Here is a 19493-nt window from a genome sequence, read left to right as displayed (position 1 = left end):
TAATCCCAGCTACCAATGGGCAAGAACATGCAAACTCCACACACAAAGGCCTACATTTGGCTATTTTTGCTTTAAAATTCAAGTCAATTACCATAAGAGCTGCATATTGAAATAAGTCACAACTGACAAACTGATTCATTAACTTGATAACTATATTATAATGTACCCTTTAACTGCTATTGTGGGAACACTGCTTCATTAGTTAATATAGAACAAACAACTTCCTTTTAAAAAGCAACAAACAAATGTCAAATATAAACCAACACCATACAATACTGCACAATACAACCAAGGATACCCCGACTGAACCTATAAACCACAGGTGTCAAACATGCAGCCCAGGGGCCAAAACCGGCCCGCCAGAGTTTCCAATCCGGCCCACAGGATGAATTTGCAAAGTGCAAGTTAGGGCATCAAACTCAAAAATAATATCATAATAGCCTATAAATAATGACAACACCATTTTTTTCTATTTGATTTAGTGCAAAAAACATTAAATTATGAAAATATCTGCCTTAAGAAACTATCCTTTAACAATAAAATGTGAATAAGCTGAACAAATATGAACAACCTGAAATGTCTAAAGAAAATTAAGTGCAATTTTAACAATACTTTGCCTGTTACTAAATGTTTTGTGCTTTTGTAGATCTGATCCATAATGCACATGTAGCCTATAAATGATAAGCCGAGGCATAATATTGATAAAATTGTACTGACATTTCTTAACAAATTTCATTTTTCAGGTTATTCACATCCTTTTTGTTTGGATAGTTTGTAAATGTAAATATTGGCATAACCGAATGTTAGTTTTTGCACAAAAACAATTTGGAGTTGTCATTATTTATTGGCTATCACGCTGTTATTTTACTGGTCTGGCCCACTTTAGATTAAATTGGGCTGAATGTGGCCCCCGGAAGAAAATGAGTTTGACATCCCTGCTATAAACCTATAGCAAAACACAAACAGGGTGACACAACAGCTACATACACCATATAAATGATATAATCCAAAGTCGGTCAGTATCCACTTGTCCTCCATCTTGAACATATATTTAGATATCACTTTTTCAGTGATGTAGATTTGGAACCTACATGGATGTATGCATCAGAGCTCCAGCATTGAAACTCACCTCCAGCCACGGCCGTCTTTCCTTCAGATGACACCATCACTGCTGTTGTTGCTATGACGTATTTCACTCCTATTGGGGGAAATTTACCCCATCATTAACAACATTACACAAAAAGTATTTTAATGACATAAGGTGAAAAAGAGCTTTAGAGTCTGTATAATCCAGTACTAAACTGTGTCCATGTTTCATCACAATACTGAAAAATCTCTGAACTACCAATAAAAAAAATGCTAAGTGTATAGTTTATACTATGTAAGTAAATAAAATTAGGTTTAAAGCATGTGAAAAAATGTTCTGAAATTCACTGTGATAAAAAGGATGCTCTGCCAAACAGCTTCTTTTCCTACTAACCTACTAATACTGTCTATATTATGGACCAGCATAACCTGGCCAAATACATTTTTGCAATCAATCAATAAATAAAGAACATCAAGAATCAGTTGAGGAACAGTCAAAGAAAAGTCGGAGTGATCTAATTCCACAGTTCAGTACTACACAGTTTCCTGACGTGTATAACTTGTTTAGAAACAAATCTCTGAATTTCTTTACCCAGACTTTAATGCTGTTGTCACAAAGACAATAAAACTGAAATAAGATAAAGTGGACTGACCTTTATCATTGACAGGATAATAGAAGAACCTTCCAGGAATGTTTTCCACAGCGAGGCGGTACCACAGAGGGAAGTGATCGATGGTGAACAGGTTGTCCTTATCAGATGGCGTCAGAAACTTCCTGTCGAGTGGAAAATCAAATATTTTATTTGGATCCAGGTGTATTAACTAAAATCGATTACAACAGCCCTACTTACATTCATGGTTTAAAGTATGAAGATCAAACACAGAGGAGATTTAATATACTTCTCACAGTATTTAAGCATCTCCCTTGAATGCTTCTGAGATTTATTTGCCTTTAAAAGCATACACATCTTTTTTATTCATTCTAAGACACATTAAAATTCCTAAATCTAAACAGAGTATATAAATGGAGTCTTACTTTGCCACTCTGTTCTCCACTCCTGCATATCGCATGATCCTCATTAGACCAGAACGAGTCCCGAGGAACGCTGTCTCAAGCCCTGGCTCCACCCTGCACACAGTTATCCACATTAAAAAGAGGGTTTTGTGCATCCACTTTAATTCAAGTTCAGACATTTCAAGAATTTCATTTTAACAGTGGCATGTATTAAAATATGTATGAAAGAACAGATTCTGTCAAATTATCAAGTAAAGTGATGCATGGTAATTTGCAGAATCTGTTTATGCTTGTTTTTAAAATGAATCTTAAGTGAATTAATCAAACATGGATAGCATTAACCCATAAAAACCCATTGCTACTTTTATGGCAGTTCCAAAATATTTTTTTTTCTACATTTAACTTGTCTTAAGTGATTTATCACCATTTATTACATTATCCTCTGTATTTTACATTTTTCCAGTGAAAATCAGGTATTTTCTTACGTTTAATTTACTGATCATGTAGATGTTCATAAAAGCTAAGATTCAAGTTGAGGGTTATTATGTCAGAAACAGAAAACATTGAAGAAAAATTTACTTTTCAGTAAAATATATCAATAACTGAACATAAAACAAGCGTCTCCATCCACTGTCGTTGATTCAACTCCATGAGTTTTACTGGTGAATCAGTGTTGTAGAAGATGACAGTGTTTCCACATTCACTACAGAGCCTCTGAACGTCCAAATAGGTCATATCTGATGACCATGAAAAGATGACAAACTGCATTTTACACCAATTATTTCAAAGTATTGATGGGTTTAGTGGTTCAGAAGTTATTAAACAGTTTAGATCAGTAGATGATTTCAGTCATCAGTGGCTGTTTGGGTCTTTATGGGTTAAATACAAGTATGAAGGACCACATTTGACCATGTATATATATTGCAATGTTAACACTAATGTATCCTGATGTGTACTTGATAAGGACATAACAGAAAAATACACGTGTTAAATAAAAGAAACATGATACACCCAGTTGTAAATAGTAAAGTGTTTCAGCTGACCACTAGTGCTTAGATCACAAAGTCACATTCAAAAGCCAAGTTTAATCATGGTATTAAAATCCAAACTACAAGAACACAAATAAACTTTAGGTCAAAGCCCTCACCTGTCATTGAGCATCAGGGCATTCCAGTACGCCTCCAGCGGAGCCGTTACCACGGCATCAAACAGTGTCTGCTGCAGCAACACTTCATCACCTGGGTAAGAATTGACCTCAGTCACACAAAGCTCGAGCTTCATCTACTATCCATCACTAAAAACCAGGTCTGAACTTACACTCAAGGTCTGGCTCTTTCCCCAGCAGGTAGCGAATGGCGGCCTGAAGCTGGGTGTATTTTCGGTGGGCGGGGTCAATGTCAGTTTCACAGTAAGTCCTGAGGAAAAGAGGTTTATTATTTTACACAGTGGTTCGTGACCATTTTGTCTGATTTACCAACAGACTTTATTGACCTCCTAAAGTCTGCTCATATGGACAATAAATGGAATTTAATCATACACAATTAACTGTATCTTACATAAAAGTCAACTGAATAGCCTCCTGTTTCAGCTGTTTATTCATACATTTATTTTATAAAATATTACATTATAATTTCAAAAAATCAAATGGTTTTCAATAATTTACAGTTTAGATTTAAACTGGTCTACCTGCATTTGGAGACAACATTAAAACAGTTAAACATTAAAAAGGTTTTCATCTATTTTATGATGATGGTCGTCTTACTAGTTATTAAACATTAAGCATTATTAAACTAAAGACCAGCATGACATCAGTTTCCAATCATATTCTGTTCTTTTCACACATTTATACACAGTGGTGAATAGTGAAGTGTATCAGCTTTAAAACTAAAGTCTCTGTTTATTTAAGTAAAGAGGAATTGTAAGAAAGGTGTAAAAAAAAAAAAAAAAAAAAAAAAATCCTGAAAACGGACCTGAAGGGGTTTCATATCCCTTCTGTTTAAGGGACTTGAAATATTTAAATGATGTAATTTTGCAAAATTCTAATTAAGTTTATACATTTTTGCTACCCCTTTTCCATCACACCATAAATGTCTTCCTTGTGTTTAGCACCAAACTGGCACCAACAGTACCAACCCCACTAAAACTAGGCATTTTATTTTATTCAACACAAATAAAATTGATGTAAGTTGAGCTGCTGCATCCTAATGAAATCTACAGTTTTTGACTCTCATAATGATGTTTCTGTGGTTCAGACGTACCACTCTGAGGCGATGGAGAGGTCTGGAGAAGTGAGGTCATGCAGCCCTGCAGGTGGAAAAAAGTCAAGTTTTTACAGGTTGTGTATGATGATGAAAAAAGAAAGAACAATTCTACTGCGTCAATCACAGTACATAAATAAGTAGACTATTATCTGTGCAGGGGTTTGTGGGAAATTATACCTTCTTCCACTGATACATTTCCCAAAAACATCAGTTTTCCGTGACCCTGGGTGAGCACCATGCCGAAGCTGCAAACACACACAGACAACAGACAGTGAGACAACAGGCTGTTTAACACAGAACAGCACCCTCTAGTGAAGAAATTAAACTGATACAACTGACAGTTTTATAACAGTGAAAAGAAATGCAAGCAATTTTAGGGCAGAAGATTTGGAAACAGATTTGGAAAATTCTTCATCAGCCCACGAAACAAAACTATCATTGTATTCTACTGTATTAGAAAACACATTAAAACTACATTAAAGTTAGAGTCAAACTGTTAATTTACCTGAAAGGTGTCTCGTCAATGTTTGTGTAGTAGTAATCGTTGATGAGGTACAGAGGACGTTTCTATTGGACACAAACAAAAGCCATGTTAAGATGAGAGCAGAGTGGTTTCATTTGTTGGCCTTGCTGATTGTCTATATTCAGACCACAAGGGAAAATATTTGATTTGTTTTGCTCATATGACAGACTTTTTTTTTTTTTTTTTTTTTTTACAATAGTGTGAACTAAGGTCATTATCGTTAACGAAAACTAACGAAATGACGAAAACTAGAATTGTAAAAACATTTTCATTAACTAAAATAAATAAAAATTATAATTAAAAGAAAAAAAGGATAACTAACTGAAACTGTATTGTGTGTTTACAAAACTAACTAAAACATATAAAAATTCTGGATAAAATTCCCTTCGTTTTCATCTTTTTCAACGTCGGACTGATATAAAATCGATTTATTTCCCTCAAGCAATTTTAGCTGGTGGCACCATATGATATTTAACGGTCCGTCACTTCTTGTCACTTGTCCTTTAGTCGTCTTTTGGTCCCCACTCTACCTGGAAACGTAGACTAAAGTTGGGAGAACGCAGCAGAGTCCTGTCTGGGATTTATTTGAATACGACAGAGAAGAAGACAAAAGATAGAAAGAAATTAAAACTAAACTAAAACTAAGCATTTAGAAAATAACGAAAACTAATAAAACCTAGCAAATCTGCTCTAAAAACAAATTAAAACTAACTGAATTAGAGAAAAAAAAAAGTCAAAACTAAATAAAACAAAACTATAATGAAAAATCCAAAACTATTATAACCTTGGTAGGAACAGCACAAATCTTATCATTTCAATTCTATTTTGGGCTACTTTCATGTGTGCTCCTAAATCCTAGATCCTAAATCAGCAATCTGACCTCAATCTGAATAGTTGGGAGTTATACAAGTGTTAAGTCACGCTAGACTTGCATTTGTAACAATTATGCACTAGTGTGAATACAAACATGGACTACAGCTGGATCGCACCCAACAAAGAAAAAGTGAAGGGGCATATTTAATTAGTTTGTGTTCTATAGTGAAAGCCTCGACTTTTACTTCTGTACAACACTGTGCTGTGTATGAGACTGTGAAGGTCAGTTCACATTGGAATCTAATTTTGGTCAAATTAAAAAGAATGCAAACAGGTGAACAAAAAATTAACCTTGGAAATAAATCTGAAAATGAAGGTTTGCAGTGTGGATGTAATCTTTAGGATATAAAAAACAGCAAATTGTAAAGTAAGGTAAAAAAAAAAAAAAAAAAAAACCCTGAAATGAACCATGATATATGACTCATTTAGAACATCACTGTGGTAAAAACAAGGTGATGTGCATTGATCTGAGTAGAAATCACAAAGCCATGTCCCCTGTTATGCTATGGACAATGACAACAAACTGCTTTGAGCCCCAGGCTGATGCTGTGTGTAACAAAGCACATCAGCACATGTAGTTTTACACCAAAATTCACAGTTTTAACATTGATACTGTTTTTATGAAAAGTTTAATTCTTGTTTTATAGGAATATCTGGCACGACTCACTTTATATTAACCCATAAAGACCCAAATAGTCACCAGTGGCCTCTACTGATCTAAAATGTTTAATATCTGTTAATTCATTAATCCTATTAATACATGTAAATAATTGGTGTAAAACACAGTTTGTCATCTTTTCATGGTCATCAGATATGACCCATTTGGACGTTCAGAGGCTCCGTAGTGAACATGGAAACACTGTCATCTTCTACAACATTGATTCACCAGTAAAACCCATGGAGTTGGATCAGTGACAGTGGATGAACACACTTGTTTTTACATTCAGTTAAGGATATATTTGCTGAAAAAGTCACTTTTCTTCAGTTTTCTCTGTTTTTGATATATTAAGCCTCAACTTTAAGCTTAGCTTTTATGACCATCCACATGATCAGTACATTAAATACAGGAAAATACCTAATGTAACTGAAAAAATGCAAAATACAGAGGATAATATTTTAATAAATGGTGATAGATCACTTAAAAAAGTTGAATATAGAGAAAAAAATATTTTGGAACTGACACAAAAGTAGCACTAGGTCTTTATGGGTTAAAAATGACTCATGGTAACTCAGAAGTGATTGTCATTACAACATTTTCTGAAAAATAAAGAATATCTCGTTTAGTTTTTAGCACTAACTTCAGGTGTAGGTTTGCCCTTTCTATATTTCAAATTCGCTTTAGTTTGTTTTATTATAATATAGTGAAAATATATAAATTATTTTCACATTTTTGATCTGAGTCCAGTCTCTTTGTGTACATAAAATACAAAGAAAGGCATTATACAGTATTTATGTATAATGCCTTCTTTCATATTGTGTGCTAGTCTCAAAATTATAAAAAAAAAACTGCAGCATGAGGCCAATGAATCAAATTCTGTTGTTGATTTTAAAGTGAAGAATCCCATCTACAAACCGTGTCACGATCCAAAGAGCTTGTCATAGAGAGAAAAACAGTTTTATTTCAATAAAAACATTTCTGGCCTTGTGTTATTGTATTAGTTAAATAATTTCTCACCGCTTTATCCACTGAAGCTCTGACGCTCAGACTGATGCTGCCCGTTTCTCCTTTCACCATGGCTGTTCTTAGCTGAAAGTTTAGGATAAGAACAAACTTAATACAGAGTTCAATTCACTTATTTATCCTTTCAGATACAATATCACAGAATATGTGTCCAATGTGGAAAGTAAATCTGTTAGCTGAGCAGCGTGATGCATTCAGGTACATTATTATTATTTAGAATCATTCATACAATCATTAATGCTTTGCAGGTAAAACAGAGGACAACAGTATGTATTGTGTTGTATAGATAGCTGGGTTGTTAATTGTGTTTTAGAAGAATCTTTTATAAATTAAACCCTATATTTTACAGCTGCATAGAACTATCACTATAGATAGATGGAGTAAGAAGCCACAGGTTTAGAGACAGAAGAAATGACATATGTGACTTTGGATAAAATGAAAACAGTCTCAAAATACAGTACTCACGGTAAGAAAATCACATTTAAATTGCACAAAAATTAATATTAGTATGGCATAAGTTCCTCTTAAAATTCACATTGTCAGCTATAACACTTGTAATTAAGTGAATGTGGCCCAATGTGGGTTGGAGGGGTGGGGGGGGTCTACTTTTTTTTTTTTTTTCGGTGTAAGTTTTTGTTTGCTGTTAGTTGGTTTTTGGAAAACTGGACATGCTTATACCTGTGCTGAGAGGATATGTATACTGAAAATGTGTCCAAATAACAAGATTATTAAAAAATAAATAAAAATTCACATTGTCTTTCATCGGTCGTAGAAACCGTCATTGTCCAACGTTGTACTTAGAAAGGTCAGATAACTGCCGTGCACCCTGGATTAAACACTGCACTGATACAGTACATCAGGTTACATTTTATTTAGCGTGAGATTATTTTCCACGATGCAGCTTCTTGGATTCATATAGTGATATTTGTCCTCTGTGTGTGAGGTTACCATCTCCTCGGTATCTTCCCACTCCACCTCAGACAGATCCACACTGTTGTAATTTGGCTTCGGCTTCAGTTTCTTTCCATCTTTGTACTGTAGGACAGAGGAGACATGGTGTAATACCATCCTTATAAATATTTAATACCTCTTCCCCTTAATGTACCCTTCAGGACATCTGCCTCACTGTTACAGTACATCTCTGGCTTCCACTGGAGAAGAAGTAAATCAGAGCTGATTAAACCTTTGTGCCACATTTATCTTGTGCATTGATTACCAACTCGATTAAACTTAAAGTTAGTTGTTCCTCTTTACTTTATTTACATGCTTTTATCACATACTCTAACATACATGGTCGTAACAGGCTGTTTTCAGGTGAGATGATCAACTTTTGCCACCAAGTTTACATCTACAGTTCCCATAAAGTTTTGGCACAGTAAACCAGAACAGTGCATTGTACAGGGCGTCCACAAAGTCTCTTTACAATTTAAACAATGTAACTGATGAGATATGTTAATCAGATTTGTTCTATGTACTCAAAAGTTTTAATCACATTGCATTTGTGTGGAATTAAATCATTGGTCCATTTCTCTTCAATGGGAGTTTAATAACTACAAATGTTGACCTTGAACTTTTGACTGAATATGTGTTACCACAACTGGATGACCTTCAACCAACCATCATTTTCCAGGTAGATGGTCCACCACCACATTGGAGACTGCATGTTGGTGGGTTCCTAATTCAAACATTTCCAGACTGGATTGGAAGGGATGGTTCAATTCACTGGACACCTCGTTCACTAGATATCACTGCCCTGGATTTCTTTCTATGGGGTTATGTTAAAGATATCGAGTATCGAATAAAAATAGGGGACATCAACGTCCTGAAGCTAAAGATAATTGATGCCATTGACACCACTGATGAAGCTATGATACAGCCAAGATGGAAACAAATTCAGTATAACTAATGGTCCCATATAGAGGTGTATTAAATAAGGCAAAAAAAAATTCCATAGATTTGTCGATTAATTTGCTTTGTAATAAATTTGTAAAATTGTAAAGAGACTTTATGGACACCCTGTATTACCATGGATGCTGTGAGCTCTGAACTATCACTGGATTTCTGTGGTACTGTCAAAAATGTAAAACCTTGAAGTCTTAAAGGAGCGATATTTTGCTTTGTTTTTTTTTTTGTTTTTTTTTTACATGGAATTATGCATTTTAAAACATTTCCCTGTGGTTTACATGAACTGTAAATGCTATGCTTGGGTCTGAATTCTTCATTAATTCAACTCCACAGGTCCATCTTCAACCCTATTTCTGAGTAATGACACCAGAAAGGTTGTTTTGAGCGCTGGCCCTTTAAATGCAAATGAGCCACTTCACGCCCCACCCCCTCCAGGTTGTTGGCTGTGCTGCTCTGTCTCGTTCAACCAACAACTGAACATTTTAGGTAATCGGCTCAAAGTTTGGACATATTTTCAGTATGGACTACAACAACTATGTCGTACTCAGAGAAATGTTCGTCAGATGTCTTGACCTTATATGTACAAATGTCGTGATGTAACTAGTTATAGATGAAACAAACTAAGCAGGAATTAAAACAGGTTGGAGAAATCCACTCGATTTTTGCCAGAATGAATATAAAAATAACTTTGCAGCATCTGGAGGGTTCAAATTTAAAATTTTTGGAACTACTAGGGTCCAAATACACAAATAAATGTACCAAAGACTAATAAAAGTGGGTTTAGCAAAATACGACCCCTTTAAGCAAGTTCTGCAAGTAAACTGACAGGAATGTATTTTTTTCAAAGCATATTTGTGGACTTTAAGAACCTCTTTTGTGATGAATCTCAGAGATGAGAACATTATTATAAGGAGAGTCAAACTAAAACTACTGCTAGAAACTCACCAAAGGTCGAAGGTCAGGGTGAGCCAGGATGTAACCGTTGTTGGTGATGAGGAAGGCGTAACCGTGAGCTCCCAGCTGAAGAAGAAGAAAAATACACCAAAATAAGAGCTGGGGATGTTAACAGTAAAGCTTTTTAATGGTCAAAGGTTCAGTGTGTGACATTTAGAGGCTTCTAGTTGTGAAGCTGCAGATTGTACCATCATTCTCTTGATGATTTGTATTTCTTGTGATTATTTAGTCAGAAAAAAATAATCACGAACCTCATACTCCATTTATGCATTTAGAGAACCTTAAATCTTACACAGTGAACCTTTAAATCTGATTTAGCATTAAACAGATATTAGACATAAACAGTGTTTTGTGCGGTGAAATTGGGGTTAAAAAGCAGTTTACTTAAAGAAAATAGAGGGAAAATGCTCCACAGTTATTTACTCATAATGATGTTACGTGTTCATACTGTCTTTGGGTTTTAATGAAGTAATCATCTTTATGTTATGCATGCACCGAGGCAGTATCTCCAGATCTCTTCCCCTCCTCAGTAAAAAACTGAATTCAAGCAAAATCTGAATAATGTACTTGACAGAATCACATCCTGAACAATGCTGTTGCATGACAGTTCAGCTCAGAATTCAGAGTAGAACGCTCATATGTTTTGGTTTTGTTCAAAACTGAAAAACTTTTGACAGTCTATATTCTAATTTCTTTCTGATGTAACAGGGTCTCATATTGAACCTAAGGCAACAATTGCAATATTTGGCATTATATCACATTATTTTCATTTGAATCAAAAATCTAAAAATCTGATTGCCTTCACCACTCTTCTAGCTCATAGACTAATACTATTTAAATGGAAAGATAAACAACCTCCAACATTTAAATCTTGGTTTCTGGATCTTTTACATAATTTAACATGAGAAAAATTTAGATATTCTATAAGAGGATGTGCCAATAAGTTTTTCAGTACCTGGCAACCTGCTCTGAATCACATAAAAGAGGTAGATCTTTCACTGATTCCAGAGCAGTCTTATTAATACTAATCTGTTGAGTTTCTTGTTTTTTATTTGTTTATCATTACTGCTAATTATCATCTTTTTTTATAGTGTAACAGGGTGGGAACACTCATGGGTTTGCGTATAAAAATTATGACTGAATTACGCTTTTCTGGATGACTCAGTGTGTAGTAAAATGAACAGCTCCCTGAGCCACGGTTGGGTTCCAACCCCACATTTGCGAAAGGTAGCTATAAAGTAAAAAACTGACCATGTATCTGGGTGCCAGCTTCATCACCTCCATCAGTGGGATGTCAGAGCCGACGACACCCAGCAGGATCCCATGGGACAGCTGGAGAGACAGGCACATATGCTCAGAGTGAGGCTCCAAAAAAAAAAAGAAAAAGCTGTCCGTCCTAAAATACCCAAATATAATGAGTTAAATATTGTTGACACACTTACTGTCTCCTTCTTTTTACTGAAGACGGGCATGGCCACGGAGGTCATCAGCAGCAGACTCTGAGCTTTAGTGGTGAAGAGCTGAAAAACAAGACACAACAAACAGTGTGATCATTTCAACAGAAACATGAATGATAGATCAGGAAAAAAAAGAGTAGACTTAAAAAGGAAAAACTATATAAACACTACAACAGAACTGTTTAAACTGTTGCCACTTTTCTCTAAAACCTCTCCTTTACCTCCTTGGTGTTGGGGAGCTGCCACAGTGATGGAAGGGAAGGCCCAGAGGATCATGGGAGAATGAAACAGGGAGAAAGCAAACACAGATGAAAATGAAGTGACATTGACAATGATGAAGATGATGATGTGGAGGAGGATGACAGCCTCAGTTTGATGACTTAAAGGACCAGCTCATCCCATAATGACAGTGAACTCTGATTGGTTGGTGGGGCTCACCACAGTGTCCATGTAGGCCTCCGTCCAAATGATGTCATGGTCGTGGTTGATTACCATTGGCCGGCTGAGCACGTGCAGATACTCCATAACATTCTCCTGCACGTCGGCCAGCGTGGAGATGTGTGTGTAATAACCTGAAAACCACATGTAAAGATGAGTTAGTGAGTGCACAAACAAACACACACATATCCAGTACAGACCCACGCAGACGGCTGACCTTTGTTGTTGCAGGCGATCCATTTTGTGTTTTGAGCGAAGGTCATCTCTCTGCCAATCAGGTAAGTGAAGACTCGCACCTGCAGAGGAAAACAGGTTACAATATGCAGGTAAAACTGGTCCAATCAGATTTTGTTTTTGCTCATATGCGACTCAAATCTGTCCCCTCCCACCCCCCCATGCCAAAAAAACAAACAAACAAACAAACAAACAAACAAAAAAAAACTGGCACAACTCATATGGAAGCTCATCTTTTCAGTTTGGTTTTGGTCCACTTATATAAGCTGCAAAAAATCAGTAACCTCTTTTAAATCACATGTTCAAACATATTTTTTATAGACTGGTTTTATTGCTTGATATCCTTTTTTTATTTTATTTTTTTATCCTTTTATTAATGTTTTATTCCTGTAAGTTGGGGTACCACATTTAGTGATGGTTCTGCTGTTGTTTTGTTGCTTTGGATGAGGCATTCTTTTCTATTTTGTTTAACATCTTTATTGTTTTTGTATTTATTGAAGTTCTAATTTAATTTGTTTATGTATCAGTCCATCCATCCATCCGTCCATCCACAATCCTTGTTGTCTGAACATGGCCTTAGTATTTTTAATATTTTAATTCTTTCTGCTTTCACTAGATCCACTTGGCTTCAAATAACAGATTTGTACGACAACTTAAGACAAGACCCAAATAATCGGTCTATTTAAGTCTTTAGGGTTTAACAGTTTTTTAAATTAACTTAAGACTTCACACATTGCACTTTTACAAACCAGACAAACATAATAAACCATGAGCTGTTTCAGATATTCTAAGAAGTGCTCGACATCAAGGTCTATAAACCAGAATATGCAGCTTTTAAAATACTCAGACAGCAACAAGATATTCCAAACTCTAAGGAGAAATGCCTCTGTTCTGCACCAGACTGGAGTTTGTCAAATAAATCAATAAATACACTCCTGCTCTTTTGTTCTGTGTCTGATTTATCAAGATCCAACACTTTCAGGGTCTATTTTGGACCAGATATCAGCATCTGTCCTTGGTGCCTTTAAGGTCAGATCACTTTTAAGAAGTAGCTTTAAATATTCTGATCTAACATATGTGAAGACATCTAGTGAGAGGTGAGAGGTTAGTTGAGTCCTCAGTGCTCGTCCTCACCCTGCGTTCAGGCCAGTTGAACTCCTCAAAGACAGACTCAAAGTCCTCCATGGCTCCGTCTGTGATCAGCATGATGGCCTGGTTGCACATGCTGCCCTGCCCATTTGCTCTGGCCTATACACAAACAGTAATGTTTGATAATAAATGCCAGCTCACAGTGTTTTATGAAACGGTTGCGCTATGCTGTGAGCACAGAAAGACATTAACCTCATTGAGAATTTTGAAAGACTCCTTCATCGCATTCTTGATCTTCGCTTCTCCTTTAACGTGCAGCTCTTCCACCAGAACCTTAAAGTGCTGAAACACATGCACATAGATTGTAGATTAATATTTAAGATTTGTAATAACTTTCAGATTATTTGTCTGGGTTGAAGTTCAGAAATACAACATCTAAAACTTGCTGTCACCCTTTTTTCTGTGCTTAAAACATTAAAAAGCAATGACTATAAAATTATACAACTTTGCCGAATTAATGTCCTGACAATGCATGTGATCAAAGAGACAGGTGAGTGTAAAATGGTTTCACCTGATATGAGGCATTTTATTTATATACTACTATGTTTCTGTGATGTGATGTTGTTATGTCAGTTCATCAGAATATCGGTATACATGTAGATTGTTGTATAAAAAAACAATATTGTTAAAGTAGAAGTAATGATTAGATGTTTTTGTTCAAGTAAAAGTACAAGCTCTAAAATGTACTCAAAGAGTAAACGCAATACTGAAATACTGAATTGAACTGAACTGAACTGAATTGGAAAACAAGTATTTATAAGGGCAGGTTCTGCGCAAAGCCACTGAAACTAACTTGCTAATGTTGGCATGTTGGCATTAGTTCAAGCAGTCTGAAACATCTCATTATATACACCAGTTTCTTCATAGCCAAATTTATGTTCCACTGTTTTTTCGTTTTGTGGCATCTTTGGTGTAACTATATCCCTCATAGACAAAGGGGTTGTCTTTTATATGTGTTATTGCTGTGTTCATGTAGGTCTTCATGGTGGGAAGGCATGCTGTGATGTCAAAAAAGTAAATAAATGACAGAAAAAGAAGAATCTTGTTCCACAAATGTGAGAAATAGAACATGAGATGAGATGAGATGAGATGAGATAAGACATGATAAGATAGATTTTATTGATTCCACTAAGGGGAAATTTCCTAGCTGGCAGCAGCAAATACAAGATCTTTTTAATCTAACTTATTTTTAGCTATTTACACTCTGTATTTATTTATTTACTGATGATGTGGTATGACTGTTTCTGTGGAGCAGGGACTGTAAATCAATCAATCAATCAATCAATCTATCAATCTATCAATCTATCTATCAATCTATCAATCTATCTATCTATCTATCTATCTATCTATCTATCTATCTATCTATCTATCTATCTATCTAAGTGCAGGAAAGACAGAAAACACCTTCCCACCTCTGCAAATGTACACAGAAATAACACATTTCTTCCAACCAAAGATTGTAATCAGCATTACATGGTCAGCAGTAACTATCCTCCTATTGAATTCACTACTCTTGTAATGGTCTAAAAATTCAGGTGGTCCTAACAAAGTACAAAAATGGACACAATGCTGTAGTTTGACCTGCGGTGACCTTCTGATGTTAGGTCAAGAAGTAGGTCAAGAGGCTGATTTGAAGATGATGATGAGGGGATTCCTCAGTGTGTAATAGCTGGTAAGATGCTCCTTAGCTCTTTAAGCCTTCATGACGCAGATAATAGTTTTACCTCTCTGTTGTCCAAGTCAGCCTGGACCAGCGTCCCTTTGAAACATGGCTCCACATACCGAACATAGTCCGTATACTGCACACAGGGAGAGACGTGTTAATGACAAAGCAGTGGATCAATAACTTAACCAGGGCTTTTACAGTCAGTTTATGGTCAACATCTGTGTGTGTGTGTGTCTTACGGCGATGATGTTGACAAAGTCGTTCTCTCCCAGTGTGTCCAGGATGGTGTTGATAGTGTGTTTAGCAATCGTCATCTTCAGTCCCTTCATGCTACCACTGATGTCCACCATAATGATGATGTCCTTTGGAGATGTGGCTGCCTGAATGTACCTGCACACAAACCGTATAGTACACCTTAGTCATGGCAAAAGCTGCGATATGTTCATCACAAAATCGTACACTGCACTGCTGGCAATTACAAGGTTTCATCATTTTAAAATTTTAATGACATTTTATTCTTATGTAGTTTTATTGAGTCTACTTATAGTTAGATCTTTAAACTTTTAACCGGAGTCCTGATTCCAGGTAAAGGTGCTGCTGTGAATTTGTGTCTGTTTCAGTGTCATAAAAGCTGCAGTGAGTATGTGCTTGTGTTCCTTTTCTTCAGTGGTTTTACTTTACTGTGTGTTTCAGGGTCAAAACAGGGTGAAATAACAGAAAAAGACAAAGATAGAAATTAAAGTTTGACAGGTTTTGACTAAATAAGGCACTCAGAATGTACATCAATAAGAGATTTAGGAAGTTGAACATCAACTGGCAGCGGGGGTGCACTGAGCATGCTTAGATGTCTATGGAAAGATTAGGGTCTATTCTATCAGAACATTTGGAAATTTTTCCTATTGAGCAAACGGTTGAATTTTTAGGAATATTTAAAATAAATCATAGATTCAATCACCACAGACATGTCAGGGGTTAAAGGGTTAAGCATATAACGAGTTTAGTTTTTATTTTGATGAATTGACTTTTAGTTTAGTTTTGATGTTAATTTATGGAAGCTGAAAAAGGATGAAACAATGCATGACATCAAATATGACAAAAATTGCAAAACCACTGTTAATTAAAGGTCTAATATTGCACAAAGTTTTTATTTTTGGTAACCATGAACAATTAGCACTGACAGAACATTTGTATGGAAGCTGATTTTACCTGCAATTCTGTTTTGTTTGTGTTTCTTCGTTCAGTGTATTTTCAAAGAAAAATGTGGTTTTCATCATAGTTTTCCTTAATTACAATTACAACCCTGATTGCTATGCTCATTGCTAATCAATTGATTCTTTCTATTAATAATTTTAACTTTTAATTGCACAAGTTTTCTGTCTTGCAGCAGATGCATGCAGCAGCTTTTCAGCTGCTGTAATGCAACGTGAGGAGTTGTTCTGGGACATATGCAGCTCTCCGGTATTATTCAGAAATGCATGAACAGTCACATATGGTGCCATGTGGGCTGCAGTGACCCGGCTAAGGAGCAGCTTATCGTCTTTTCCAGCGGATCAGGACTCTGGCTGGCCGCTGCTCAGCCAACACAGCCAGCAGCAGAACGCCTCAGACTAAGTGAAACTGAGATTTACGGAAGGATTGTAAAAGTGCCATCCCACTGAGACGCCAAACTGTTCACTGGTAGGACACAAGATATAGTCAGGAAGTAGATAAAATGACAAAAAGTGTCTTACCATACTGTATAATGGCTTTATTTGTACAGTTCTTATATTGGTTTTATTCTTAAAGACATTAGTTTTCAGCATTAGAGTTGTACTTATATATTAGTACATGCTGTAAAATATAGACAGGGTTTACTCATATATTTGTTATTGTCATCCTCTTAGGATTTTGGAAAAAGACAAATGCAGCATGTGTAATTTATGTACAAAAAACATCTTTGGCTCTGAAAAAGTGAATTACTTTCTAATGAACCATGTTTGCATACATAAATCATCACACTTTTATCCAGTTCTCTCCAGTCTACTTTGTTACTGGACTCCATGTTCCTGTTTGTGTGGCAACACCTTTGTTAAGAGGCTAAACTTAGCAGCCATCTGTCCCAGTGTTTATAGTATAACAAGTCTTTAATGTAATCCATATCAGTAAACAAACATGATCCATTGGGTTTCAGCAGACAATGCAGTTAACCACCTCCACAAGTTTGGACAAAACACAACAATCATTATGTACCTTTTGTGAACTGTTATCAGTAATTACGATCCACTAATGTGTAGAAACTATACTTAAATGAACCCTTTTGAATAGGCTTTATTTTTGATTTTGGTACTATTGCAAATATATTATATCACTTAGTGGCCCTAACATCATACATCATGAAGGCTATGGAGCCAATGACTCATGTTTTGTATGTTTTACCACTTGGAGGTAAGAATCTTATTCGATGCTGCAGTCCGCTGAGAAGCAGCATTAAAGCTGTTTCAGTGTTTGAAAAGAAGCACAACTGAGGACAGCGGTGGAGATATGGACACTGAATAAAGTAGAAGTAGATTCAGATCATCTGCTTCACCACATTCTAACAGTGGCAGCTGGTCAGTCATATGGAGAAGAAGAGTTATTCAAGCCATAAAAACCTAAAAAGCCAGTGGTGACCAAAGTCATCTGCTGATCTAAAATGTTTAATAACCTCTGATCTACTAATCCTATCAATACATGTAAATAATTGGTGTAAAATGCAGTTTGTCATCTTTTCATGGTCATCAGATATGACCCATTTAGACTCCGTAGTGAATGCAGAAACACCGTCATCTTCTACAACATTGATTCACCAGTAAAACCCATGGAGTTGGATCAGTGACAGTGGATGGAAACACTTGGTTTATGTTCAGTTAATGATATGTTTGACTAAAAAAGTTACTTTCTCTTTAGTTTGCTCTGTTTTTGACATGATAACCCTCAACTTTAATCTGAGCTTTTATGGATATGTACATGATCAGTACATCAAATATTGGGAAAATACCTGATTTATACTTAAAAATACAAATAAAGAGCATAATATTAGAATAAATAGCAATAAATCATTTAAGAAAGGTTAAAAATAGAGAAAAATTCATTTGGGAACAGTCTTAAAAGTAGCACTGGGTCTTTATGGGTTAAACATATTACTAAACATACACTTTAATAAAAAGTCTTTGAAATACTAAATGCACTGTTGTTTTTAGCTGTATTTACTATTTCAGTGTGAATATGTTGACTTCCTGGTTGTGGAGCACAGGCCAAGTGAGTATCTATGTGGTTATAAAAACTTGTGGTTACCACTGGAGGAATACAGTTAATAAACTTTCTTGTCCTTAATTAAATAGCTAATTTTCAGTGAGCCTTGACTGAGATACAGATGCTTTCAGGACCCCAGAGTGAACAAGAAGCAGATGATTCACCTCCTCCATATGGTACAGGTAATATAGTTTTCTCCTGTTGAGTCTCTCACACAATATAGGACCTGTTTATAGCAGCTGCTCTGCGCTGGACTGAATAAGTTTGTGGAAGTTTGACATGTGGAAGACTACAATGAAGATGACATTTTATCAGATTTATGGCATGTCAACATACACATTGTCAGCTGACTGAAACATTGAATATTTGGGTCTGTGCACATCCAAGGATTAATAGAGTTAATCTGTGTCTGTATCTGTATCGTATCCTATTCTATTCTATTCTATTCTATTCTATTCTATTCTATTCTATTGTCATTATACATGTATGTCGAGCATGCACAACAAAACTAAAATGTGGTGCCCTGAACAAGCACAGACACAATTTAGCCATAAACTTATAAAACACTATATGAGAAATTTACAGTAAATGACAAAAAACGTTTAATAAACATCTAATACATTATAAATCTAAAAAAATGTAGTGAGATAAGAATTGATCAATCAAAATTTGGACAAAACTCACCAGTTTCTGTTCCTACAGTCAAAAGCTGCCACGCCGTTAGAGTCTGGAGTCCATTTAATGCCTGAAGGAGATGCATGAACATAATAATAAAAAACAAATAGGTTTTTAATGACAACCTGGGGCCTCATGTATAGACTTGCATGGATTTCATACTGAAACCTGGCATACACTTAAGTCCAGAAAAGTCTGTACGCACAAAAAAATCCAGATGAATAAAACTGAGTGTACGCCAGAATCCAAACACACTTCCTTTATACATCCCAATCAGCGTTGAATTGACTGCATATGTTAGAGTAC

The 19493-nt window shown here is 35.7% G+C and overlaps 1 protein-coding gene across 4 annotated transcripts in view; it reads right to left on the bottom strand.

Annotated features, from left to right (window-relative positions):
- LOC115420484 (voltage-dependent calcium channel subunit alpha-2/delta-4-like) overlaps positions 1-19493 on the bottom strand; it is a 103800-nt gene that overhangs the window by 58657 nt on the left and 25650 nt on the right. For 2 of the 4 annotated variants that reach the window (XM_030135737.1, XM_030135734.1), the window contains exons 7-27: positions 19197-19257; positions 15482-15632; positions 15301-15375; positions 13769-13858; positions 13562-13675; positions 12411-12489; positions 12194-12327; positions 11977-11994; positions 11741-11818; positions 11550-11630; positions 10290-10364; positions 8388-8474; positions 7434-7505; positions 4868-4929; positions 4540-4607; positions 4360-4405; positions 3419-3516; positions 3249-3339; positions 2123-2215; positions 1740-1861; positions 1130-1198 (exon numbers count right to left, since the gene is read on the bottom strand). In XM_030135737.1, coding sequence (XP_029991597.1) covers positions 1130-1198; positions 1740-1861; positions 2123-2215; positions 3249-3339; positions 3419-3516; positions 4360-4405; positions 4540-4607; positions 4868-4929; positions 7434-7505; positions 8388-8474; positions 10290-10364; positions 11550-11630; positions 11741-11818; positions 11977-11994; positions 12194-12327; positions 12411-12489; positions 13562-13675; positions 13769-13858; positions 15301-15375; positions 15482-15632; positions 19197-19257 — 1764 coding nt within the window. The remainder of the gene's footprint in view (positions 1-1129; positions 1199-1739; positions 1862-2122; positions 2216-3248; positions 3340-3418; positions 3517-4359; positions 4406-4539; positions 4608-4867; positions 4930-7433; positions 7506-8387; positions 8475-10289; positions 10365-11549; positions 11631-11740; positions 11819-11976; positions 11995-12193; positions 12328-12410; positions 12490-13561; positions 13676-13768; positions 13859-15300; positions 15376-15481; positions 15633-19196; positions 19258-19493) is intronic. The other 2 variants (XM_030135738.1, XM_030135735.1) reach the window with 1 other exon arrangement.

Source organism: Sphaeramia orbicularis, chromosome 6 (assembly GCF_902148855.1).
Source record: "Sphaeramia orbicularis chromosome 6, fSphaOr1.1, whole genome shotgun sequence".
Classification (NCBI taxonomy): domain Eukaryota; kingdom Metazoa; phylum Chordata; class Actinopteri; order Kurtiformes; family Apogonidae; genus Sphaeramia; species Sphaeramia orbicularis.
This window is presented reverse-complemented; position numbering and strand designations above follow the sequence as displayed.